This window comes from Fundulus heteroclitus, chromosome 8 (assembly GCF_011125445.2).
Source record: "Fundulus heteroclitus isolate FHET01 chromosome 8, MU-UCD_Fhet_4.1, whole genome shotgun sequence".
Taxonomy (NCBI): domain Eukaryota; kingdom Metazoa; phylum Chordata; class Actinopteri; order Cyprinodontiformes; family Fundulidae; genus Fundulus; species Fundulus heteroclitus.
The window spans coordinates 13,962,685-13,990,194 of record NC_046368.1 but is presented as its reverse complement, the minus strand read 5'-3'; the positions used below and the strand labels follow the sequence as shown (position 1 = coordinate 13,990,194).

The window sequence follows — 27,510 nt, the reverse complement described above, 5'->3', positions numbered from 1 at the left end:
CTACAGCATAAAGTTGCCCTTTGTTTATGTGGCACAACCTTTCATGGATTAATGCTGAATAAAACTACAGCACACCTGTACAGGTGGTTTGGTTGAAAGGTGTGCACCAATTCAGCTTAACAATACTATTTTAAGTCCTCGTAACTTTAAGCATGACTACTTTGATGTTAATAGTGTGTGTGAGGGTACGACGGTTAGGAATCAGGATGGAGACCAGGATTGGGCCACTGTTTATTTATTTTTACCAGTTTACATGTTGACATGTTTTAGTTTGAACAACACTGGTGTATTACTGAAGACTGTGGTCCACTTACAGAGGCCCTGCAATATAAGCTGTTGGTCCACTGAGATGGTTTATTGTGAAGAACTGAGACATCATTTAGTGATAACAAAAGCTAGAGTTTCAAACATATACCATATTCATCTTTCAGTATAATAGAATATTTCTTATAATGTATCATTGCCCGTGTTTTAAATAAGTAAAAGCCTCAAGTCCTGAAGTTTTGGACCATTATTACACCCACATTGTAATCTTCCCAAACCAATCAATGGAGAGACCACTTTAAGTGGTCTCTGTGCACTGCACGGGTCCTCCTCTGTCTGTTTGCAACGTTGGAGCTGAGGCTCTGCTTCAGGGCAGGCAGGACAACACCAGAGGAAGAGGGTCCAGACCTGGGAAAAGATGGGCAGATTTAAATTAAAGGGAACATATTGCTAAATAGAAGAAGACTCATACTTTCTTTGTACTTAAAGGCATGTATTTAGATGTTCGAAAACACAGCATCTCTTAGCAAACTAAACGTCTCTTAGCAAACAACACCTCCACCCCACGCTGTTTATAGCCAGCAACAAGCTTCTGACATGACTAAGGATGGATATCTGACAAGTCCTCTTGAAACAATTGGTCAAATTCATTTGAATTGCTTTTTTTCTCCAGGGACCAACCAGGCTTTTGGGCAGACTAGAGGTGGAGTTGAATTTGAAGGTTGTCCTCCTTTTCCAGTTTTTTAAAGTCTACTTTTTTGAAATACAATAGTATCTCTGTCAGTGAGGAAGCCAATCCGACAACCTGCTTCACAATTTCTTTCATGGTCTTAAACTCGAAAGCTTCAGCTCGACTCCTCCAAACCTTTATTTGGGTCGCTCCGGACAACTAATTTGATTTTAGCGTGACCAAAAAAGGGTTCCCTGGAGTGCATTTGGGTTGTCCATGTTGGCAGCTACAAATTTCAGGCGAGGTTTGAGACGTAGGAGCAACTTTCCTTGTGAGCGCCCTCTCAGCCCATGGAAATGACAAACCCTCTTCAGTGTGGACAGTAACACTGGTGTTCCCCCAGTTCCCAGCTGATGGTAGGCTGGAACTGTGCTGGATCCTGAGTTGTTCCTGAATGTCCTAACCAGTTTCAATTAATCTGAAGGTGGCATTAAAAGGGGACGTGTAATTAAAATCCTTCCTTTTCACACTTAAATCATTCTGTTGTGGTCGTATATAAAGTGGAACTGCATTGCTTTTGTCTGAATCCATTGTGAATTTACCTCTATGTTCCCCCTTTTTACCTCATTTTCTGAGGTGTGTCTGAGAGCAACTTGGTTTGGTGTGGTCTCTTTAAATCTAAAGAAAGTACTTCACACGCTGCCCGCCTCCAGGTGGCAGAGCGTTCCACTTCATCACGTTCAACCATTTTTGGAGTTTGATGGAGCTAATTACAGCCAATGACTTATCTACTTCAGCATCCTTTAGCTTGGACAACAGAATTAGAGAAATAAAAATGGTGAATTTGCGAGACTGGTAAGCTGGAAGTCCATGACCTTGTTTAGCAGCTCCGGAGCAAATACTGTGACGTAGTTGTTCAAAAAAATGTACCAGAAAACAAAGAAAACTGAATGGCTTGAAAAATGTGACCCAAAAAGAATAGAAGACAGACTACTCTTAACTTTTCTGCATTCCCAAAGATACTAAGTACACAATAAAATGTATTTAAGAGCTAAAAAAGTGGTTCACTCCCTGGGACAACAATCCCAAACACACATGTAGACTGTCTTTGAGATGGACAAGGCATGCTAAATTTAAGCATCAGAATTTAGTTGACTTAGTAACTTTAGACAAAAAGCTGTTTTTAAGTCTATTTGTTTGCAATAAGCCCTATAATAATTTAAAACATAGGTCTGTAATATAACATTTTTGACTCCATACCTATTCATTTGAGGAAATACTTTGAGGATGTGTAGATTTCTCACTGGAACTACGTATAAATGTTGGTGGTGGCAACGCCATCAGAAAAACTATATGAATAAAATACTCTATTTTGTAATCTGGGAAGCTCCCCAGACCTCATAGATTGCAGAGAAACCCCTGGAGCAAGGACCTACGTACCTTTTCTCCTGAAACGACTGAAGACCAAGTTTGGGAAATTTCTTTGCTTCTGCAGGTTTGCTGCGGCACACAGGAAGATTAAATAAGCACAAAGTTGAACGTATTTTCAAAGCCGATTCCATGTTGCTAATAAACAACACGTGTAGGTCACCTTACCACGGTCCATCGACAAGGTAGGCTTTGCTTAAAATGTGGTGCTCAGCTGTGATTTTCTTGCTCAGGACTATGTCTCTCAGCAGCGCCTTCACCCGCGCAATCTACGAAATCGACGCAGGTAGACTGAAGTTAGTTTTTTTTCCTGAATAAATATAGCCAAAGTCCTAAAAGGTTATGGTTTATAAAGGATTGGCGGCTTTCTGACTTGCGGCGTCTAATAACGTGCACTTACTTCCTGAGACTGTAAGCTGTTTGCATTGAACAGCTGCCGGATGATGACCTCACACTCCTGCAGGGTGGGAGCGCGTGGCGGACGGGATGGACTGCTGTGGATTCTTAGAGGCTGCAAGGAGGTAATTAGCTGCCCTGTCAGGTAAGCGGCGTTGTTTTGCCGCGCTGGTCGTGGAACTTCGTCCCCCTCTCTTGAGCTTAAGAACAGCAAGATGTTGTTAATCAAAAGCAGCAAGAAAAATGTTTTGCTGTGAAAGTTAACTATCTACATCTACAGATAAGCAGGATTTAAGACTAGGCCTTAAACTTTCATGGTTGGTAACTTTTATAGAGTAGATTAGGTCACTCTGAGCTATTTATGTACTGATGCTGCTCCAGGCTTAGACTCTGGAGGACAGATAGCCCAATTTTTTGTCACTCTGCTGCCTTCAGTCTCTTTATTTTCCATTTCAGTATTATGTGCAATTTTTGATTAACATAAACCTGGGCAAGGGATACTCTGTTTAGCCACATCAAAAAGTGACAGTGGCTCACGAGTTAGTAGTTTGTCCTTCCAAAAAAGGAAAAAATCAAAGCAACTGGACTTGTTTTCCGTAGTTGAAGATGTTTCGCTTCCTCTCCCGGAAGCTTTCTCAATCCAAAAAGTCTGGAGTAATGTGGAGTAACAAGCTTTATACCATTGCCAAACAAAGGCCTTGCAATGGCTTAGATAACATGCAAATTCAATCGAAACAGGTCCACCTCTTAGTAACAGGACAGGACAGGACAAACTACTAATGTGGTTTGCCCTGTAACTGGCAGTTTACCGGTACGAACCACCCCTCCCTTCGTCTCAGTCGTTGGTTTCTTGCCAGTGGTCAGAGGGCTCTACTTCAGTCAGTCTGCTCAGGGCAGCTGTGGCCATAACGTAGCGTACCATGGTGAACGTGTGACTGATTGTAGGATGAAGTGCTTTAGGGTCCTCGGGACTGAATAGAAAGTGCCATTTATGATCCATCTCTTTCCTGTACAAATTCCTTGACAGAATTATACCGACCGTTATTTTTGTGTTCTCACTTTTCTTTTGTTTCGAATAGATTCCCGGCTCAGAGGTTCTGTGTTTAGCTGCGTCTCGTTTCTGGACTGAACCATTGACGAAGACATCGTTGCCATTCACTTTATGTTTTCATTCTGTTTGATCTTTTCTGTAGAATATCTACATGGTTCAGCGATCTTTGTGTTTAGCCGTGTCTCTTTCCTGAATATAGGCATTGATGGAACACTCCTTGGGGGAATCCTGCACATTGTGAGCACTGAGCTATATAATACACTGGAGTGCTAATCGCCGGCTGTTAGAACGAGTCGCTTTGAAACCACCAGCCGCCATATTGGTACTCCATAAAACTTTTAAAATGTCAAATGCGATATACTTTTATGTTATGTTCTAAAACTATCAAGTACTGAGAAAGTCATGTGCTAATATATTTTGCATTTTATTTATTTATATATATATATATATATATATATATATATATATATATATATATAAATAAAATAACATTTATAAATATCTAAATAACAATATACAAAAACATATATTTACATACATGTATACATATATATATACATATATACATACTTATATATACATATATATATATTTAATATGAATAACATGTACAATATTTCAGCACCTAATTTCCTAGTAGTTGATAGTGTTAGTACATCCACTGACTGTAGAATTATCTGTGAAACGTTTTTCACACAGCCAGAAAACTGCTTGTTGTTGCAACCAAATCCTATGGGATTCTGTGCGAGTAGGGAGTAGCAAGATGGCGGCCAGTGACTTCAGTTTTTCGGCAAAATCAGCACTCCAGTGTATTATATAGCTCAGTGATTGTGAGCAACACCCCCATTTATTCCGCAGCCCCAGCTGTATGACCCGAAAGCGCAAAAGCTTGTTTGATGTGAAAGGACAAAGTGATTTGTTATGATGGGTTCTTGATTCCGTATTTGTTGCGGATCGATGATCTGAAAGGGGCTTTTGTGTACTCTCCTTGTTCTTGTGGCTCGGTGTTTCTGTGTTTAGCCGTGTCTCTTTTCTAGACAGAGCCATTTGTAAAGTTGTTGCTGTCATTAACTTTGGTCTCCTTTCTTTGATTTTCACTCTCCATTCAGATGGAGGCGAGATTCTGTTTAGCTGTGTCTTGAAAAAAGGTGAATTGGAGTCAAATTGATTGGTTTTATGTAATTGGACATGAGCTGGATCCATGTATCTTGTAAAGTGATTGAGATGATATTTTTTGTGAACTATTTAATCAAGGATTGAAGAAAAACAAGATTATTTATCGCCTTGTTTGTATTAAAAAGGTTTTAATTTCCAATGTTTTTCTGTTTTATTTTTTTACTGTGTTCAGGTAGTTATTCATTATGGATATTTTTCTAATTTGTTCCATGTGAAAATGAACAATGTCCCAGAGTCAAATAAGTCCCGCAATTATCGGTTGCATTACACCGATGTGAAAAACAGACAAGGAGACGACTACATATTGTTAACAGCCCTTTGAACTTTGTTTTCATGCAGTATATTTGCATCATGCTCTGGCCTCGGCTATTAATAGGCAAATAATCCCCCGCTAAAGACCAAACAGTGTGCACACTCAGTCAAAAACCTTCAGCAGTCATACATGATAAGAACTTATTCTTAGTTGGCTGGAATTAAACATTGAGCAGCCACTTTGCAAATACATATTTAAATAGATCGCATCTCTTCTTTGTTTGTTGCGACTGCATTGGCAGTAAAATAGAACAGTTAAAAATACAGCCTCACACGCACCTCAGTTTCACTATGTTAGATTATTTGACTACATATATATTATGGCGGAGCAGGACTTCACCTCAGCGCTCTGTCTTGCAACGGCACCGTCGTGTCCTCAAGCGGCTCTTCCAGGTAGAGTCCAACGTGGGCACCTCTGCTTTGAGTGGGAGGTCTTGCGTCTCCAAGACTGTGCCTCATTCCTACAAGAACAATGACCACGCTTACCCAAGATGCTTCCAAAAGGCTATCAGGGTGTACAGGGGTTTACCTAGAGCGGTGGATAAGAACTACAAACACAAATAAGTAAACAGGTGCTGAAGCCCAGGAGCCTTTTCATCCTTTGTCATGTGACAACCACAAAGTTCAATCTGTTTTATTGAGATTGTATATGATAGACCAACACAAAGTAATGAATAATTGTGAAGAGGAAGTAAAATGATCAAAAGTTTTCTACAAATACATATCTAAAAAGATTAGAGTTAGTTTGTTTTTAGCCATCTGTCTTTAGAAGCCACCTATGTTGCTAAGTGTGTTAAGGCACAGTTGCAACCCTACCAAGACTGTCCACCTAAACTGACAGGCTGGGCCAGGAGAGCAGTGCTAAGGGAAGAAGCCAAGAGGCCTGAGGTAACTCGGGAGGGGCTGGAAAAATCCACAACTCAGACAGAGGGATCTGTTGATAGAACCCTATTGTTGTGCACTCCCAAATGTTCTTCTTTATGGAAGAGTGGCAATAAGAAAGCATAAGTGTCTGTCTTTAGTGTGCCATAAGCCATGAAGTGAACACAAGAAAGATGTAGAAGAAGGTGCTGATCAGATGAGACCAAAACTGAACTTTTTTCCCCCGACACTGAATTGTGTCTGGTGATAAAGAACACACCCTAAACCCACCATTCCCAAGGTGGACTGGAGACAGCATCATGGGGATTAGTGATCAAATGGGCACAGTTTTCTTGAGCATAAACAGGGAAGGTGGATGGAGCTGAGCACAGGGCAATACTGCAAAAAAAAAAAAAAAAAAAAAACTGTATTTGGCTGGAGAAGATTTTAGACTGGACTAGAAAGTAACCTTCTAGCAGGACAGCAACTCTAACTATGCAGCCACAGCTATGGTCTGAGTCAGAGCATATTCATGTCAGAATGGACTACTCGAAGTTTGAGTAGTCAGGCTTGAAATCTACTTAAAATCAAATACGGCCTGCATCCAGTCTGCCTCAAAATAACTTTCAGTTTCTAACTTTCTCTTTGAAGACGTGTTGGCTTGTTAGAGTTGTTTTAATTACTTTAGTTAAATGTGGCTCCACATTTATTTACAGTCCATTCCAGTCAAAGCATTGACTCCGATGGTTGAAAAAATAAAAGCACACCACACTTTTAAGATGGATTTACTTCGAGTGCTGCTCTACCCGATCAAATCATTATGGAATACAAAGAAATTTAGCAACTGCATCATGGCAACATGACAAAACGTGTAAAGGACAGGAATACTTTATGGTGTAAATTAACTTAAAATGCAGCACATTTCCTTAAAGCAATGGAAACAGTAGTAATCAGGAATGCATCTTACCTTTTCTGCTCGTCTTGTGTGACTCCATAATCAGTTTATACTTCAGCTCTGCAACGTCCATGACATAAAACAGTTAGAGTCAATGTTATGCACTGAGGGGCAGCCACTTGGCTGTAATGAGCTAAAATCTCACCACTTGGTGAGACACAGTCCTGTTCCGACACCAGATCCTTCATGGACCCCCAGCTGAGAAACTGTCAAAACCCTCGAGTTGCTACGCTATCGCTGCACCCAGGTTGAATGTCTCTCTTGTCTGTGGCACTTCCATCGTGGGGGCAGTCAGGTCTCTGGCCTGAATTCATTATAGTGGGAGTCGTGGAGTCCAACCCTTGCAAGATGGAAAATAATGACCTGCTGCCTTTGGATGAATTGTTTGGCATCAGGTCACTGAAGCTGGCTGATTCTTTAATGAATGTCAAATTCCTGCTGACTTCCCACTAGGAATAATTAATTTATGTCTCTCTATTCGTTGCATATGAATTTGCATCAGCATCGACATTCAAGAGATCTTGTATAGCACACACACAAAAAAAAAAAAAAAAAAACAATTATTGATGATTATGATTCTTTCTAACCAGAACAATGCCTTTAAAAGCACCTTTATTCTCCTTTCTGAGGTATTCTACTTCTGCGTGGAGCTTCTCCAGTGTTTCCTGGTGCTGTTGCTGCAGGAACTGGATGTTCCGCTGGAGCGATGAGACTCGGGGGTCCACCTGGCTCAGACGGGACGTCTCTGGCGCTCCGGGCCCCTCCGCCGCTCCTCTGACCTCCAGCGGGACAGCAGGCAGCGGGTGTAGGGGTTGACTGGTGGTAGGGAACCGTCGTGGAGAACCCGACTTCCTGGGGATCCCAACTCTGGTCCAGTCTGGCGAATGCCACAACGGTGGGAGGTCATTAGGCCTACCTGACATTATATAGATTTGTTTGCTGCATTCAGATAACTGATCCGGCTTCTTTTCTACACGGTTTAGCTGGCAGCCGGCTTTCTCGTCCCGTTAAACTTCAGCGTGAGCAGCTCAACCCACATTGTTGTCCTAAAACCACCAATTAGTTGGAACAAAGACAGCAAACTGTAAACAGCTTAGCGGGCCTCTCGGGTTACTCTCATTTGACATGCGCGGCACTCAAACGATGCGGCGCAAAGATAAATACAGCGGTCGCCATGACGACCCGACGCGTGCTGCAGAAAAGGCCCCGCCCCCTTGTTTGAGGGACGTTTGGGGATTACCCCCTCTTGTGGCGGATGACCGACATAGCAACCTATCTCATCGGTACTTACACAAGCAGCAACAGGATACTGTAGTATTTTATATACCACGAAAATAAATAAAGATAAAAAATAATGCAGTTAAATCTCAAATTGTTGTTTCTATTTACATACAAGTAGGGGTGGGTGGTATGGCAAAAATGTCTAAAAAAAAAAAAAAAAACATTTTCTCATAGTAAAGTCCAAGTTATTATCTCAGTTTCTGTTTGTAAAAGTAGGGCTCTTAAAGGTAACCGGACACTGCTCCACACATGTGGATGTGTGGAGCTCTGCAGAACAGCCTCGCCCCAAAAATGAATAAAATAAATCAGCCTCGCTCCAAATAAAAAAAAGCAAAAACAGTATTATTCAGAAGTTATTTCATTAACCTCAATCAAGAAGTGAAACTCCACAGGTTTGTGGTTTTTAGGTTGCGTTTTTAACAGTACCCGTATAGTTTCAACAGGGATAGTAATTTTCAGTATTAGGTAACAATCTCAAAAAGGTTGTGTGAAAAAGTACATTCTGCCTTTCTTGGAAGTTTTTTTTTTTTTTTTTTTTTTTTGCATAGAGATGACTTCTTTGCATCCCTTTTGTCAGGGGCTGTAATCCAGTGTCCAAAGATCAGCCATCGGGAACTCCTCAGGAGGACACCATTCTGGTTCCCAAGGAAACAGCTAAAACATCACTTTGATCTGAAATAGTTGAAAGGAAAGAAGAAGAACAGAGACCTCCTAAACTTGATTGAAGAATAAGAGAAACTCAGGGTTGAATTCAAAGACTGGAGATTGTTACGAAAGTCTCTTCAGAACTTAAAACAGTGAGCCCTAATTGTTTATACATCAGCAGCATTTTCATTCTTCATTTTGAACAGCAATGATCTAGCTCCCAAGAGTTTGCAATAAGTTTATGACAGGTATTAGAGGTGCTGGGTTCAATTTAAATTAGCAGTGACATTAAAAGAGCAAGATAAACAGTAAAGAGGAAATCAACTAATTCTAATGAAGTACGCAGTGGTTTCCCCTCAACTAGAACAAAAAACGCAAGATCCTGAAGAAATGTCCTTCCCTTCCACTTTATTCATGACGGAGATCCCCCAAACAGTAAAGATTACATCACCAGCAGGGGTACAGAGATAGTCTGTCTATTATGGATATGAAAACATTGAAACTGCTTTTGCAACAGCCAGAGAGACGATGTGGAAGATCAAGCAGAAAAAGCCTAATAGTCTTTGGGAATGTTCAGGTGGTGCATACCATCATCTACCTGGCTGATACTTGGAATATACATAAACAATAACTTAATTTACAATATAAACACAGGCAACAAAGAATTAGTCAGAGGGGGGAAAAAAAAAAACGTAAAATGGAAACATCCTAGTAAGGTTGTTAGAAAATATACAAAAAACAACAAATTGAAACAAAACTGACATGACGGGGCGTTGTTTTCTCTAATCAGGACAATGATTGTATGGAACGAGATAAAAGTGACACATGCATCGGTTTTCCTGCCGGCCCGTTCTTTGAAGAACAGCGCAGCAAGTGTAGTGACACAAAGCCTGTGGAGGAATTCCTTACTATTAGGAATGTACACTTAAGAGACACAGAGAGACAGGACACAAAATAAAAAGGCAACAAAGCAAACATATGTTTGTCTAGACGAATGATCTCTCCAGTTTATAGCAACGCTGTGAGGGCGTCGCCACAGCGTCTTTGGCTGAGATCGCACGCTGTAATTGTTTGAAATATGCACGGAATTACCAGAGCTGCAGAGGAAGAGACATCTCGAGTAAAATGAGATAGTGGTGGGTTTAAGACGTCCATCATTATCAGAGTAACACGCTCTGCTTCTCATCAGAGCAGATCTATGCAGCCAGTTCTGCGTTCAACGCGTCCCACCGCCCATTAACATGTTAAGTAGTAGCCCCACTAAATCACACCTGCATGCACACAACCCATCAAAAACAAGGAAAAAAAATCAGCCACTCAAATTTAGCAGAGTCAAGAAATCTTATGAGGGCCACGTGGTTACGATAAAAACATCCAAACCTAAAACCAAACAAGCAGAAATCCAGTCTACGGCGGGACAAAAGCCTTTACAAAAACCAAACAGCAAATGGTAAAATAAAAACACAAAACAAGAACTGCAACGTTTGTTTCAGCGGGAAATTTTCTTCTTTCCTCTTCTACAAAAAAAACCAAAAAAAAAAAACTAGCTTATGCAATTTCCTTCTCAACGCTCCTCACATCGAAACATACGCGGTGTTGTGACGGTGACGTTTGAAGCAACTAAGACTGAACTAAAATGCGTAAGCAGAAGTCTGGAGCTGAGCACGGCGACACACACGCTGCACAATTTTAGCATACTGCTCCTCTATCTATACAGTACATAGACAGTGCAAAAACACTCAGCCCTTAAGATCAGCTTAAATGTTAACCTCCCCCAACATTCAGCCTGATTTTAATGCGGCTTCTTTCCTGACAGCCCTACATTCATATTTTGACTATAGTCACGGAACACCCACAACACTCAGAGATAAAATACAAATAATAATAATAATTTTTTATTTTTTTTTAAACTACGAGTTTGGAAATTATTGGCAGAAATTACCAGCAATGAGCGTGAGAGCTTATGAATACTATAAGATCAGGTGCATCTCAATAAATTTGATTATTATCAAAAAGCCCATTCAGAAGTTAAACTCAAGATTTTTCTCCAGACTCATACAGCGTGACTATAGTTCAAGCATTTGTTTCTGTTAATTTGACAATTCTGCTCTACCGCGACTGAAAACCCCACAATTCTGTTAAACATCAAGTAAGAACAATAAAAAAAATAATACTTAATACAGAAACGTTATGCTACAGGCTAAATATTCAGGAATGCAGAACTGACGGCTGTCCGGTAGACAGTCCCTGACGGCCTAGAAGGGTCAAAACGTCACTGCTAAAGAAGCTAGCTGCTCACAGTTTGCTCTATCCAAAAATATTCATGGAAAGTTCAACTGAAGGAAAGAAGAAAAAAAAAAAAAGACCTTCAAGCAATATGGATCATCAATGTCAAGTCATCAACTGGTTTTGGTTCACTGCATCTTATAAAGTCCAAAGTCACCTTCTGTGCGCCTTCTCGGAAGGCCGAAAGTACCAATACCCGCTTCAATGACTATGGCATCACACTGTGCTTGATTGGCAAGCAAACTCACCAGACCTAAACTCTATTTAGAACCTATAGAGTAATATTAAGAGGAGATAAGACACCGGAGACGACGATGCAGAGCAGCTAAAGGCTGCTACTGAAGCCAAAGTTGTTCAGCAGACAGTCACCGAGGTGCTCCACAAGAGGAGGAAGCCACAAAAAAACTGTTTGTTCAGAGAGCTGTAACCAAGCATGTTCGTGGAAAGTTGAGTGGAAGGAAAAACTTTGGTAAGAAAGGCAACAGGGAATCAGCAACCTTGACTTGCAGATAACTAAGTCATATTCACCAATGTTAACAGAGATGAATCTATTTAGTTTCACTTTTTCAATCAGATTACTGAAATTAGATAACTTTTCAATGTTATTCTAATTTATTAAGATGCATCTGTACATCCCAGGTTATTGCCGCATTTTATTTAACATGATCGTGATAAAAAGATGCAGATGGATCAGTTTTAGCCCCATGTGCATATAGATCTAGATGAATGGGGTGTTTCGAGTGTTAGGGAGTTTTCTCTCTGCTTAATACAAGACACTTTTCTCACAAACAGAATTGAAATACTTCTTTCACGACCTCACAGTGTGAGAAGCAAGTTGTGGCCTTTTAATTTTAAACCCATACTGAAATAGTAAATTCTTCAACAGGATTTTTTTTTTTTTTTCCTTTTAATCAAACCAGCAAAGTTAGACGGTGGATCTACTTTAAAAGTCTTTAGAATATAATTTTGGCAGCAGTTTTGTAGCGGCTGCTGTTTAAATTTAGCTATGCTTTATAATGTAACCTTTCTGTCAATAAGCATGAAAGAATCAGATAAAATAAACAAAAACATGGGCGCAAATTAGAGATACAACACACACACACACAAAAAACACACATTATGGGAATATTTATCCACATGGAGTCCTTATTAGAAGGCATCACCAGCTGTGCAGCTTCAACAGCACTAATCTTGCCGGTTTCCCGTCGCATCTAGCGTGACTCTTAAAAAATAATTTTACGTATGCTAGATAAGCACACCGTGAAGGAATGTGACTACTTGGCAAAAACTACTCCTTCTTGTTGGACCAGCAGCAACTGGGTAAAAATCTTCTTCTCGGCATCTCCACGGTCAGCAGCAAAGTCCTCCCGACGCCGGTCGCTGGTCCGCCCTCCAAAGCGAACGTGTTTCTGTCACGGTCCGACCCTGAAAACGAAACGATCTTCCAGGTGAGACCCCTCCTGCGTCTGTGTGAACATTGTGGTCTTCTTGCAGAAAAAAAAAAAAAAAAAAATCGAAAAGCATTTCTATGTGAAATCTTGAAATGTGGGTGGAGATTTGGTTAGCTACGAGTGCAAATGGAGAGTTGTACGGCGTCAGCAGTCAGACGCAGAGGCCTGACTGCAGAGCTGTGAGGCGCCGTTCAATGCATTCCTTGCCTGCAGAAACAAAGCCGAACAAAGAGAAAGGAAACTTAGAGCCGTGTTCACAGAAGCCTCCGGGTCTCTAGACTGGACCAGGTCTTTCTATTCACGAATCTCTGAACAGAGGTATTGCAGTGCTGGGCAGCTGAAGGAGATTCTCACATTTGCTAACACTGAGGATGTCATCCTGTTCAGTGAGGAGCAGAGACAGGCCCTCCATTAGCAGGAGAGCTTTGTGGTAACGCAGGATCGACGCCTCCCCCTGGTGGAACATCTCATCCAGTGCAGCAGTCTGAACCTGACATGACAGGAACGGGCACATTAACTTATAAGAATAATAATGTCGAGACAACACATTCATTACAGTGCCTTACAAAGATACTCATAGCAGTAAACCTTTTTAATTTTTTCATATTACAACCATAAACTTACATAAAAAAAAAAAACATGCCAAGATGCTTAAATGGCTTTCAATGTTTCTGCAAATAAAAATCTAAGAAGTGCAACGTGTCTTCAGTCACCCCTGATTAATACACGCAGAACTAGCTTTTGCTGAAATTCCTTTGTTGTAAGTCCACCAGCTTTACACATCTAACATTTGTCCCATTCTTCTTTGCAAAACAGCTCAAAATCTGTCAGAGAGAGCTTGTGAACATCAGTTTTAAGCAGCTTTCCCATCGCCGCTGACGAGAAGCACCCCCAACAGCTGCCGCCGCAGTGTTTCACCACAGAAATGGTTAGTGGTCGGAGTGATCTGTAGGGTTTCAGTTCTGCCACAAGCAGCGTTTCGCACGTCGTGACTTCATTCACACGGCAGCTGGGACTTACTTTGGTTTTCTTTGAAAGGTTTTAAGAAAAGGGCTATAATGGTTACACGGTGACCTGCTGTCGGCGTTTCTTTCAGCCTACCATCTGCACAGTGTGGCTAAAGAGCAGCCGCTCAGCTGTGATGGAGGTGATCTGGTCCATTAGACGATGCTTCCTGGAGAAGAAGTGTTCCAGTCGAGTGCTGAGCATGCGGCAGGATGCCACGCTGGACTTGTACAGCTCATTCAGCCGCCTCACCACTGGGCACGCAGAGATGAAAAGAAAGACGTTTCCGCTTTTGTGCGGTGCAGAAAAGGAAAAAGAGACTTCTCAGACCTTTTGTTCTAGCCAGATGAAGAGGCTCCTACCTTGTTTGACAGTAGCAGAGGGGTAGAGTTTGCCCTGTTTAACTCTCTCCATGGCTGTGTGTAAGGCAGTAGACAAGAGTTCTGCGGTTTTAAGGTAGAGCACCAGCTGTTCAGCATGACTGAGGAGTCAAATACAAAAACAAAGCATTAACTGTTGTATAATCTGTCATGAAAACCTTTAAAGAGAACATCAAAGCCACTGCTCTTTGAGGAACTCCCCACTGTGTAGAGAACTTACATCCAGAACTACACGGGTTGTTTTGCTTTTAAATGTTCCTACAACCACAACATGTTAAACACAAAACTTTCCCTTTTAATTCATTAAACTTTTAGCCCATTCAACTAAACCTTTAAATGAACTCTAGGCACCTACGGGTCGATTTTAGTGCTGGGCAATATCAAGAAAATACGTAGTTGCAAGACTACTGCTGGAAATTTCAACAACTTGTATGATATTCTCAGTTCACTGTGCAGGTGGATTCTGCATTTCAGGAACAGACCACAGACCGTCAGCATCAACCCTCATCCTTCACACGGGGACACCCCAGGGGTGTGTCCTCAGTCCCTTTCTCATGACTAAACACCATTAACCCCACAAACACCATACTGCACTGCAGGTCTGATTTCTGATAATAATTAATCAATTTACAGAAAGGAGGTCTAAGTGTCAGACAAACAATCTGCACCTCCACATCTCAAAGATGAAATAAATACGGACTTCAGGAATTCAAAGCACCCCACACACACTCCCCTCTCGATACACGGCAAGGAGGTTTGAGAGAGTTGAGAACTACAAGTTATTAAGTTTTGCTTATTGACAAAATACAAAACTTACAGCAGTTTAAATTATAAAGTCAGTTAGTTTGAATCACGCAAAGGGAAAAAAACAATAGCTTCTAGATTTGTAACAATAGGAAATGTAGCATTGTTTTGCTTCACAGTGTCAACATTTCCCTATTATTACCACTACATAAGAGGAAGGTTACAGTAAAAACAAGCTGAGTAGCTATTTTAACACACATTGTTTATGGGTTTTAAGCGGTTCGATTCTGTCAAATGGAGCAGAACAGGGATGTCTGACATTTAAAATGGGCTTTACCTCCACTCTCTGCTCAGAGAGCTTATCTGATCCGCTACCAGGCTCTGCTGCTGAAGGACAGAGGGGTAGGAGTCGTCGCCCGCTTTGACAGGACCACGCGCGCCAGCCACCTCCATCAGACAGAGGGCAAACTCCAACGTGAAACGCAGCTGCTGCACGGTGTCTGTGTGTTCTTGCTGAAGTCCGACAGAAGCAGAAAAAGAGGAACAGGAGTGTTGACCTAGAGACATCATTTAAATTACTTGGCAACAACACATGTCTGCTTTGCTAAAAAAAAAAAATGTATTCCTCAATTTAAAGGGCAAAGAGATCCTAAAATAGACTCCAGCTCAAGTCTGAGGAACGTCTACACTCTCACTGCTTTGCGGAGGTCTGTGGGAAGCCAGGTCCTCACCTCCATCAACGTCTCCTCGGGCAGCTCGGGGACCTCAAAGGTCACCGCGCCCCCCATGTTAGCTGTGATAGGATCGGTGAAACTGTAGCGAGGGCTGGGCAGGGCCTCAAAGCCTTCGGGATAGGTGCCTGTTTGCGGGTAGCGACTGGTCAACGAGCCGGCCGGACTGCCCGAACTGAAGGAACCTGTATAAATTGGTAAAAAAAGGAGGACATTTTCCTTCATTTCCTGTTGGGTACAATGAGCAGCAAACATCTTTTCAAGCAATTATAAAGCGCAAGAAATTGCAAACCCAGCTGGGGAAACCATAGGTCTCCATCATTGATTATGTCAGCTTTAAAACTGGCATTTCTTTCTCCACTTTCTACATACTCAGAGTGTATGGCAAGATCTTAACCAGAAGAAACAAGTGATTAAGTTTTACTACTAAAACTTCTTATTCGAATTTAGTTATGGTGTAAATCTGTCCCTGTCGTTTCTAATGTTGCAAAACGTTGTAAAAAGTATATTTTCTGTGTGGAGATCTCCTCTGTTGTATGAACTTATACAGACATATTTTTTTATTTTGTTACCTGAACATTTCCTCTGTCTGGAGGTGAGAGGTGGGGTACTGCCACTTGGTGGAGAGCCAACAGTGAAAATCACCTGTGCTGGACTGCAAGAACCAGGCGCAAAGCCACCAACAGGGGGAGCTAATGAACAGAAAAATATTTGCTTTCTCAATTTTGTTTTATTCATATTAGTCTGTGCTGCTAATGATTAAAAAAAGATCAGATAAGCAAGGGGAAAAAAGAACAACAAAAACAACAGCAGTGTTGATAAAACAGAACTGACAGCTATGAAAAAGTCAAACTCGTACGTTTAAAATAAAAACGCACAAAAGAATCTTCTGTTGTCCCAAACAATAGGATTTCTGGCTTGACTGGCCAACAGTTGGTCAGAAACCTTCTCTGATCAACGCAGGACTTTGGTGTAAAAGACAGCTGAAATGCAGCGTGACTGATCAGACTGCGGATGCTTTGAAACATGTCCGACACGTATCTGATTTAGTACAACATATTTAAGTAGCAGAAATTTTTTGGGGGGAATGAAAAGATCGAAATGAAGCCGTTCACAGTGACATGAAAAAAAAAACAATCGTTTTGCAGCTCCGTGGTGTCAACAAATCCTCATTCATAAGAATTTCTGCCAGGTTTTTGAGCTCGTTTGATTAGAAATTGAGTATTAGTGCAATCATATGAACTATAAAAACAAAAACAATGTTTTATAAGTTTTATAAATAAATATTAGATGAGTGTGTATGTTTTCAGTTGCAGTTGCATTTTTAGATATTTGATTATATAGTTGTATACTTCCAGATCCAGAACTGTCCCTGAAACAGGAAATATATTATTGACTCCATGTCCAACAATATAGGTTTTCAATAGAAATAAAGATTACATTCGATGATTTAAGATTATAGACATGTTGTTATAGAGATTTTTATGTAGCCATCTGCTGAAGAGGCTGACCAAGAGAGAAAGAGTATGAGGCCAGGCAGCATTGGATCAAGCCTTAGTGGTCAAGAGAAAAAAACAACACTCTCACCAAGTAATGGATTCTATTAACGTTTAAATGAGTTTGTGAAATCAACTTCCCAACTGCAAACTTGAATTGTAGCGTTGCCTTGTGATTTTGTAAATCACTCTTAAATATTTCAGGCCAAAATTATATCAAACTATTTCTCCACAGAAGATGGGATTCGATATTATTTCGGCTACGATGCTGAACTTTTAAACTCGCTGCCTAAATTAATCCAGGGCTCTGTCAGATCCTGAGCTTGTTAATCCTAACTAAGAGACATTCAGACCTGTTATGTCTACGGCTTTTTCTGAGGCCAGGTTCTCCGTACTGCCCCGGTCTCCGGCATATCCTCCTGCTCCAAACGCAGCCATCAGCAGCATGTCAGACAGCCGGCCCGCACTCTGTGACCTGCAGCGAAACACATGAGAGACAGAGAAAAATAGCTTTGTGCTTAAAATTTGTCCACGTTGTGCCAATTCTCTTTATCTGCTTACTTTGTTTCCCTCCTCATTCATCGACGTTTAAAATGCTAAATCCTACTGTGACCTTTTCTGTACTTGGACTCAAAAACGAATAAAAAAAGATCCCTTCATATGCAGCTTACAAGGTTTTTATTTCATTTTACTACAAATACTGCTTAACAGATGTTAAATATAGTCAGTTGTGAATTAAAACTGTAAAAAAATTAAGATAAGATAAGATAGTCTTTATTGATCTCACAATGGAGAAATTCACTCGTCACATCGGCTCATACAAGAAGGTGCAGAGTAGGGAAGGTGCATTCAGTTATATACAGTGAATCTTCATTAATTCTTAATTAGAAGCAAATAATAGATTTCTGTGGATTTCTAATTAACAAACACCATATTTTTCAGACCATAAGGTGCACTGAATTGTAAGGCGCATTAAATATTAAGTGTGTAATATCACTCCGCCTCAACACGTACACAGCTCAGAGAGAGAGAGAGAGAGAGCTGTCCGTCTCTGTCGAGAGGACAGAGTAGTTGGACTACACTGCCCTGTTTCTAACATAAGGCCAAAATAAACTCAACTTTTATATTGAATTAACTTACTTGGTTTATTGTTGCTAGCGCATACTCCAGGCGCGGGCTGCCCTACATGAATGCACTTCTAGTTTAGACATTACAGTCAGGCAGTCTTGTAGACAGCTCAGGGGTCCAATCAGGTAATGACACAGTGTAATGTAATGCTCCGAATATCCATTGAGCGGAGCGGCTTCGTTGTTAACCAAAGTTGTGCGTTCCAAAAATGGATAAAAAGAAAATAAAACAAATTGACTTCAATTGTGAATCTGAAAATGTTTCGCTTCCCATCCAGGAAGCTTTCTCAAAATGTCTGAAGTAGTGTGAAGTTCCAAGCTTTGTAGACCTGCTGGCCTTTTTAAGGCCTTTTTAAGAGCTTAGATTCACATGTAAATTCACCTGGAACTGATCGCCCCTACAGTGGAGAGTCGTTAGGCTCATCGTTAGCCTAACAACTCTCACAGGAGGACTGTTGTGATCACATGCATGAAAACCAGGCTAACGATGAGCCTAACGACTCTCCACTGTAGGGGCGATCAGTTCCAGGTGAATTTACATGTGAATCTAAGCTCTAAAAAGGCCTCGCCAGCAGGTCTACAAAGCTTGGAACTTCACACTACTCCACACATTTTGAATTGAGAAAGATTCCTGGATGGGTGGCAAAACGTCTTCAGATTCGCAATAGAAGTCCAGCGTTTTGAATTTTTAACCTTTTTTGGATTGATCATGACCTGGATGACTGAGAATCCTCACAAACACAAAGTCGTACTTACACATTTTAACAGATTTTAGCGCATTGTACTTCATAAAATCGGTCAGTAAGCACAACAAGTACGGTGATCATTTATACGATGCACCGGATAAGGCACACTATCAATTTTTGAGAAAATTTAAGGATTTTTAGTGCGACTTATAGTATGAATAAATACGGTAAATCTGTTTCCAAATAAAACGTTTGGGCATCCAAGCAGCTCATTCGTTTTTGAAAAGATAAATAGTGACTGAATGAACCCCGACCTTCCAAAGCTCCTGCCATCGTCATTTAGTCTGTGGACGCAGCAAACGGGGCTGGTGGACGGGGTCGGTCCTTGTTGTCCCAGGTCTCTGAGCTCTCCCGGGGCAGTCCTGCTGCCAGGCGAACCAACAACCAAACCCGTCTGTGTCAGGAAGGTCACAAGGTTCGGAGAGCTTGGCGGCTTTGGGAATTCAAATGGAGGGATAGCCTAAAGAGACAGACCGTAACAAAACATTCCTTACAGTTTAAACTGAGCACTGATATTTCCTGTCTTGTGAAAGTCGAGCAGATTGAGGCACAAACACGGCCGTCTCACCCTGGAAGGTGATCCCAGGATGGTAGGAAGAGGGTTACGCTGCATCAGCTCGCTGAGTCTGGGGGAAGAGTGGAGGGGGCGGACAGGCTTCAGCCCTGCCTGGGGGACAGCCACGGGGTCTGAGTGCTGTTTCTTGATTTTCTGCCTGCCGCCACCAGTCGCGCACTCCGACAGACAGGGGGCGCTGTGGAGCCGTGTGCCGAGCCCTGCTGCCTGTGGGGGCTGCTGAGCGGTCTGCCTCGATTCAACATGCTGGGGGGCTGCATAGTAAAAATATGACAGAATTGTCAGCACAGGGTATTATATATTTTCACCCTCTCATACGATTTGAAGGTTTGAATTGTTTGGTTTCCCTAAACAGGAACACAGCACTTTGTCTTAAAAATTATATCAAACCAGAAGAAAAATACATTTATTATAAAACCTGCTGACCAGTTGTTAAAAATTATTTGGGGGAATAGATCTATTTCAATCTGCAGATTAATTGGTACTAATCCCTCCCTATCTGGCGGTCAGAATACAACAAACAGTTAAAGGGAAACTATGGAGAAACCAGAAGAGCAAACATTTTTTTCCCTAACTGAAATATTTTAATTCAGTATTTTTATCATTCACAAATAGCATAGAAATGTAATATCTAAAATACAAATAGCTGAAGGATTCATTTAAGACTTCATGTCATCAGTTGTTAAAAAAAAAAAAAAGTTGTTTACAACATGTCACCTTCTTCAGTACCTTGAGGAGAAATCTGGAACGTTCTGGTTCCTCCCAGCGAAAGCCTGCGGGAGGTGGGGACTGCTACCTGCCACGGGCCTGAGGGTCCTGGTCTAGCATAGCCCACCAAGCTCCCACTGCTGCAGCGGCGCACCGGTGTCGACAGCCTGGTAAGTCAAAAATCATGAGTTCAAACCAGAAATGTACAAAAAAAAAAGTAAGCAATTTATATGTGGTTTAGGAAGTACATGCAGGTTCAGATAAAGACCTTGGCGAGCCATCCTGTTTGGTAGACTGAAGGTTCAACTCCATGCGCTGGAAGTTCTGGACCTGAGTGGGGACTGGGATAGGCAATGAGTGAACGTGGTTTCCACAGTTACCACAGCAATTACTTCCCAGGGTCTCGGCGGGCCTGGAAACAGCAGAGAGAAGAGCAGAAAATGTCAGGGGGATGCTCAGAGCGTTGACAGGAGACAGCTGTTTTCGTGAAAGCTTTTAAAGGAGAGCTCAGCATCAACTTGGAAGTTGGACTTCTGATACTCTTAAAGGAGAAGTCCGGTCAAAATCAGAATTCAAACTGCTGAAAGTACTTTAAATATAAAACTACTACATACTGTGCAAAAAATTATAAGTTTTTTTAATTAATAATAATTCTCATTTAATCATGTTTATTTGGAGGAATCCATCTTGGTCAAGAATAGTACTGTCACCTCCCATTTTTTGACGTCACTCGGCGGACCCGCTGTTGAGCAAGTTTCAACGCTCTGTTTGTCACGGCGCACTATTTTCCAAGATGGCGACGGCTGGTGCTCTGTACGAAGCAGAGAGTGATGAAGTACTTAGTGACAGTGATGAGAGTTCTGTGGAGCTATCATCATCTGATAGTGATATGGATTTTTTTAGAAGAGTTTCTTGACAGAAACCGGACTTTTGACGGAATCCAGCGTACCCATTTCCATTGCAAACTCAGTCGGGTCCTACAATATATATGTATACACGCCTGTGTGTGTGTGTGTGTGTGTGTGTGTGTATGTGCGCGCTCCGCGCAGCACGGCTTTGAGCCGTGGAGCGCGCACACAAACACACACACACACACACACACACACACAGCGGAGGAGAGATCGCTGAAGTGACTTAAGTTAGCTGATTATTATAGTATAAGTATTAAAATATAAAAGCATTCCAGCACATGCTGGGCGGAGCACAGCTTTGCACGGCGCTGCAGCTGAGCGCGCGCACACACAGACACAAACACACACACACACACACACAGCGGAGGAGAGATCGCTGAAGTGACTGTGTTGAAATAAGCAATGTTTTTTTCCACTTTTACCAGTTGTGTTGGAACATCCGATGGCCATGCACGTGGGCATTGTTCCTTTAGCAATAGCTCGTGGGAATGTCAGCGGTGAAGTCCTCTGGAAATCCGAAAAAATTATTGATGATCGCAGCTGTGTAGAACGGCTCCTATTGAGTTTGCATGAAAAGCGGAGAGAAATGCTGTCGCCGCTTCCGCTTTTCCACGCCCCAGGATGTGATGTCAAACGCCCCTTACTGCCCAAATATGGGCAGTAATGTCAGCCCCCATACACAGTGATTCAGACGACAATTTATGTTTTTATTTTCTTATTGATTAAAGATAAGTTCATTAAATAACCACAAACGTATTAGTTTTAGTTATAGCTAATGATACCCTGATTTTTCCTTGTTGACCGGACTTCCCCTTTAATGTGGTCAAACCTTTCAGAGATTATCGACGGGTTTAAAACTCAAACTCTTAAGATCCCCATAGAAGGTCTTTGCCAGGATAAAGCCAAGTAACTAGGCAGGAAATATTATCTTTCAGCTAAAGGCAAGTCAGTAGGAACCTTGCCGCTCCTTGGAGAGGGAAAATGGAAGATATATCCTCAGGATGTGGAAAAAGAGTTTAGACTGTTTGAGAAGGATCAAATTGCTGGTCTGTTGCAAGCAAACCAAACAGCTAAGGGCCCCTCAGCATGCACTCTGTGAAAATAACCCAAGTTATGCAGCTGCTTAGCCTTCAGAAGCAAATCATTTGACTTTCATTTAAAATAAAAAGGGTTATTTTTTATATGAGTGCAGAAACTGGATGGGGGAGAAGAAGAAAGTCATAGGGGGTCTTTTAAAGGAGGAGAAAAATCAAGCCTCAAGTCTGCTGTACAGGCTTCTTTAATATCTGGAGTTGATTGAAACTTTTTCACCAGTCTGTCTGTGTGATTTGATTTTGTAACATGCCTTGAGATGACATGTGTTGTAAATTGGCGCTATATAAATAAAATCGAATTGAATTAATTGGGTTCAGCATCAAAAAGCTAGATGTCGGGCACTACAACTAGGGCAGCAACTAACTATTATTTCAATAATCGATGAATTGGTCGATAATTTTTTTAATTAATCAATTAATCGGACAAAACATTTTGGATTTCAGCCTCATTATTCTAAAACAGAACATTTGGACTGACAGTGCAAATCAGTACACAGCAAACATGTTGCTACTTAGGAGTTCTGTTACAATAACATAAAATACTTCTGCTTCAAATAAAAGAACTTTATGTTGACTATTTTGTAAGTCAACCATTTACTAATCAATGCAGTCTATATGAACAACAATTTACAAAAACAAAGGTGAAGCTATAAAACTGCGTTGGGAGCGGCTCACTTTTGTGCTGGTGCACCTAGGGGGGAAATTGGTCATAAAGGTGCAACCACAAAAAGGGGGTTTGATATTTATTACCTTGTTGTTCTGAGAGTGTTTTTATAATTTTGAGGGTGTCCTCTAAGGATGCTTTTTTTGTTTTGCTATAAGTGTTTAATTTGTATTTGTGTCTTATATGAGCAATCTGAGTTGGTGTCTTGTTGTTTATGCTTGAGGGACTTTCACACCTGCACATCTAAACTGCCAGGGATTTAGATTGACAGGTATGATGGCTTAATCTAACTCACAGGTGTCAAACTCAAGGCCCGCGGGCCAAATCCGGCCCGTCAAGGTAAATTATCCGGCCCTCGAGAGCCAAAAAAAGAGGCATATATCCTTTTAAAGTGTATAAAGTGGCTAAAACTGTGCCTCCTGTAAGTGTAACTCACCCTAATATCAACTTTTTTTTGCAGATAAACTGTATAAACTGGGCCTAAGGGTGCTACTTTTATGTTACTGTGCATTTTGTATACTACTATGTGAACCGGAATGAAATTATGAAATGAAAAGTATTGTCTCTACACATGCAACTGGCCCTTTTAATGACTTCATGATGCCAAAGTGGCCCCATATAAAAATTAGTTTGACACCCCTGATCTAACTGAATGAAGAATGATGCAAAAAGTGCTGATTGGCCACGGACACAAAGAACTGCATCCCGAGATGGATCTTCAAGTGTCCAATTAGAGATCAGCACCAAGTCACATGGAAGCTAAAAGTTCAAGATGGTACGTATCCACACATTTCAATGTATAATTTAGACTTACACACCAAAAACAACCCCAAATAAATCCTAAATGAAATGCGAAAGTTAGACACATTTTATAAGAGACAGATCTTTTTTTTTTTTTAGTAATTTCTGTTGCAATTTTAATGAAGGTGGCACCCTGGACAAACCACCACTGTTTTGTGTGTACTGGTTCAAAACCATTAAGAATTTTAGGGAATTGCTTAAAAAGGTTTTAAACAGTGGCTACAGCCACTGAGTAACAAAACACACAACGCCTTGCAAAAGCATTCACAACGCATGAACGTTTTCCTTTTTTTTTTTTAATCACCTTACAAGCAGAGACAATGTATTTCAGTGGGATTTTATGAGACAGATCAACACAAAGTAGTGTATAATTGTATATTGGTATGAAAATAATACAGGGTTTTGAACAGCTTTTACCAATAAAAACAAAGAGAATAGAATGTATTGAACTCCACCAAGTCCATTTGCTGGAAACCTCTTCACTTAAACTACAGCTATGTGCCTTTTATGTCTCAACGAGTGTTGCCCAACATTCTTTGCAAAACAGCTCAAACTCAGTTGGAGGGCATGGAGAGTGCCTGCAAAAGCTATTTTCAAAACATTCTGAGTTTAGGTTTAGGTCTGAACTTTTACTGGGTCACTTTAAGACACGAATATGCTTTGGTATAAATCCCTCTACAGCAGCTCTGGCTTTATTTTTAAGGTTGTTCTGCTGCTGAAAGGAAGCTGAACGAAAAGTCATATTTGTTAAAAAAAAAATATATCATTTAGCTTGCACTTTCCAACCCCACATAAAACCCTTGTGAATAAACATGATAATACATTTGTTATTAAAACATGACAACATGGGAGGAAAGGGTATAGTTATTTTCACCATAAAAGCCTATTGAAACAATGGAAGCTCAAATGCATGCTTTACGTCTACAAGTTCTTTTTGTCAGGAACTGTTTATTCCCTAGCACATTTAATATGGTAAAGTTTCTAAAGTAAAAATTCAAGATCATTTGGTGCTTACATTATTATTTAGTTTACAGTTAAATGACAAAATTTTAACTGAGTACATTTACCTGACAGGACTTGGAGATCCACTGTAAGAAGGAGAGTGCGGCGGTGTTTTGGCTTGGTTACACAGACCAGCTGAAGCCAAAAGAGATCTAAAGAGAGAAAGAATAGTTGGAACAGGCAATTAAATTACACAGAAGAATACAGTGCACTTACATTTGATTATTTAAATGACTGTAAATATTCTGGGGGAAAAATACATTCAATTAGCATGATGAACATAGTCAGGAGCTCTCACCCGCTGTTCATGAGACTGTCCTGCAGCACTTTATTCTCACAAGTCAGTTCACCTGCTGGAAATCCAGAAGCCAAGATGTCTATATTAGGTAGAGCTTAAAAAGGTATATTGCCATATTATATGCTTAAAAAAAGGACCAAAAACCATTTGATCATGATAAAATAAAGTTATATACACCAAGTTTCCATTCTGATAATGTTTTGATGGTCCTTTTTGTGGATAAATATAGCCAACGCACTGGCACGATTAGCAGATATAAACACACGTGGTGCCGATTTTGGATCATTCTGCATTGTTTCCCTGGGAGATGCTAATAGCCGTTAGCCACTTCCTTGTTTTAAACCCCTGCTGTGCATGCATGTGTGCAGTGTCGTACTTCCGTTAATGTCGTAAATAAACACAAAAGGCTTTATTTATTAACAAACTGAGCAAAAACAAAGCATAAAACACCAAAATAACAACTAATACACCAACAGGACGTGATAAACTTTCATAAAAACTTTGTATGCAACCAGAGTGAGCTACTGACGTATAAATTAAACAAAAAGTCAAATAACAACGCTGTGCCCCTTTAAACACAAGTGCTGTACAGGTATATCTGATTTTATGGGTTTCCTCACTTGTAAAATGAGCCGGCACCATAACAAAGTCATCTGTATCACAGGAGGAGGAGTTCTTGCTGCTGCCGCCCGCTCCAGACGAGTCCTTCAGGAGAACACCTGCAGCCTCCTGGGTTGGAGACGCCGGAACTTTGGCACGCAGATGCTGAGTCTCAGCGAGAGACTGCTGCAGTGACACAAACACAGAAGGAAGCAGACACACACAAAAGGAAGAGGAGGAGAAGTATAAGCTATAAAACACTAACCAGCGAGGAAAGGTCAAAGGGGCGACTTTTTAGTCAAACGCACACAACGGCTTCATAAATCAAGAGAATAAACAGAAGCAGAAAAATAAGGGGAAAAGCTGAGCACAAACCGGTGGCGAGGCAAGGTGAGAAGTGGAGGAGCTGCTACAAGAGCTGGCTGATGCAGAACTGGGTAAACAGGTCATGGTCACTGCAGGGATGGCTGTGAGACAACGCAAAATGGCTGTTTTGAACAATTCACAAGTCAAATGAAAAAAAATCTACTGCAGCCGTGAACAGCAATCATAATCAGTACACAATCTTCCGTAGTTTTTGTTAGCTTTAATTATGTTCCAACATCTCCATCTGGCTGGATCTTCTAAAAGAAGTGTGAAAATTTGCCGTTAGCCAGTTTTACATAGAGTAACGTTTACTTTTACTTACACTTTTTAATAGATGAGCTTGCATCCAGGAAAGGGTGAGTAAAAAACTCATCTGCCAACCACACAGAAAAAAAATACAAGATCAGTCCTGAGAGGGACGTAGAAAAAGCCGGGCAGAATTCAAAGTTCCTTCATTCACATTAGTCATGTTTTGTGATCGATCTCATATATCTGGAACAGTTATTCCTAATGTTATAATCAGGGTGATCCCGACCCTTACCAAAGCATTAGCTCTGGGTCATGATCAATGCGTTTTTAAATGAGTGAAGTCGGACTCCTTAACTAAACCAAACTTAGTATATCTATTCTAAGTCTACTATCTGCGATTTTGAGTCTCCCCCACCCAGAGTGAGCCATAAAGCCCCAATGTGCACAACCACATAAAACAAATCCTGCACTATTTCTCTTTGCATTATACACTGCATACATTAGTCAGTCAAACAAATGAGGGTTTTCCCCATCAAGTGTTATACTTCCTGTATAAAGATGGTCACAGTGACAGAAGGACAGTATCGAGTGCAGCAGCCACCCGTCTGTCTGTGTAGTGTGACCAAGCAAAGCGCTGCGTTTGCAGAGCTGGAGAACAACTTTTCCAGCACGCACAATCAACTGAACAAACTCTGAATGATGCTTTGAGAAGAATTTTCAATAGGTCATATAAAAACAGAGGGTGAACATGCTAGCATTAGCCTAGCAATTGTTTAGTGGTTTGTTTACAGGTCAAACAGTAGCAGTACAAAAAAGGCAACACACAGATATAAAACGGGATCTCAAATTGGAAAAAGGGCAAATTAAAGAACCAGACTGTGCTGCTGAATATATTTTCTTAAACTACTGACCGAGATCAGTATTGGGGACAAAAATAAATAAAATATAATTCTGATCAGTACATGCTTTGAAATAAAGAAACAACTTGCGATAGAAATGTCTGATCACAAGTCTCGTTACAGCTATCTCCTTCCAGATTTAAAATATATCCACACCACCATGAAATCTACCTTAGAGATATTTAAATCCAGACCAGTAAATCCCCCCCAAAAATGTCCCCAGCTGGATGATTGACATAACTATTTTTTAATTATTATTGTTTGTTTTTAATGGAAGAAAGAAATGCTGAAACAATTGTGCCACCATTGCCACATTAACCAGCAGCTTTACGTCAAAAA

The 27,510-nt window shown here is 40.9% G+C and overlaps 2 protein-coding genes across 4 annotated transcripts in view; both read right to left on the bottom strand.

Annotated features, from left to right (window-relative positions):
* Window positions 1–229: 229 nt before the first annotated feature.
* On the bottom strand, window positions 230–8,285 carry si:ch211-222n4.2 (CCDC92 and CCDC74_C domain-containing protein). Its single transcript, XM_036140155.1, has 7 exons — window positions 7,724–8,285; window positions 7,126–7,173; window positions 5,638–5,758; window positions 2,763–2,958; window positions 2,531–2,631; window positions 2,375–2,434; window positions 230–672 (listed from the first exon to the last, which is right to left on the bottom strand). Exons 1-7 carry the CDS (start codon window positions 8,034–8,036, stop codon window positions 546–548), a joined length of 966 nt encoding a protein of 321 aa, XP_035996048.1. The 5' UTR covers window positions 8,037–8,285; the 3' UTR covers window positions 230–545.
* Window positions 8,286–12,895: 4,610 nt separating this feature from the next.
* The window catches only part of ulk1b (unc-51 like autophagy activating kinase 1), a 30,395-nt gene continuing 15,780 nt past the window's right edge, over window positions 12,896–27,510 (bottom strand). Inside the window, exons 11-27 of one of the 3 annotated variants that reach the window (XM_036140153.1) lie at window positions 26,346–26,396; window positions 26,033–26,124; window positions 25,678–25,840; window positions 25,058–25,112; window positions 24,825–24,911; window positions 20,556–20,699; window positions 20,309–20,454; window positions 19,574–19,833; window positions 19,260–19,465; window positions 17,486–17,607; window positions 16,209–16,328; window positions 15,637–15,821; window positions 15,243–15,418; window positions 14,144–14,262; window positions 13,878–14,035; window positions 13,131–13,266; window positions 12,896–12,983 (exon numbers count right to left, since the gene is read on the bottom strand). In XM_036140153.1, the coding sequence (XP_035996046.1) occupies window positions 12,928–12,983; window positions 13,131–13,266; window positions 13,878–14,035; window positions 14,144–14,262; window positions 15,243–15,418; window positions 15,637–15,821; window positions 16,209–16,328; window positions 17,486–17,607; window positions 19,260–19,465; window positions 19,574–19,833; window positions 20,309–20,454; window positions 20,556–20,699; window positions 24,825–24,911; window positions 25,058–25,112; window positions 25,678–25,840; window positions 26,033–26,124; window positions 26,346–26,396 (2,276 nt within the window). In that variant the 3' untranslated portion in view covers window positions 12,896–12,927. Of the gene's footprint in view, window positions 12,984–13,130; window positions 13,267–13,877; window positions 14,036–14,143; window positions 14,263–15,242; window positions 15,419–15,636; window positions 15,822–16,208; window positions 16,329–17,485; window positions 17,608–19,259; window positions 19,466–19,573; window positions 19,834–20,308; window positions 20,455–20,555; window positions 20,700–24,824; window positions 24,912–25,057; window positions 25,113–25,677; window positions 25,844–26,032; window positions 26,125–26,345; window positions 26,397–27,510 lie in introns of all 3 variants that reach the window. The other 2 variants (XM_036140152.1, XM_036140154.1) reach the window with 2 other exon arrangements.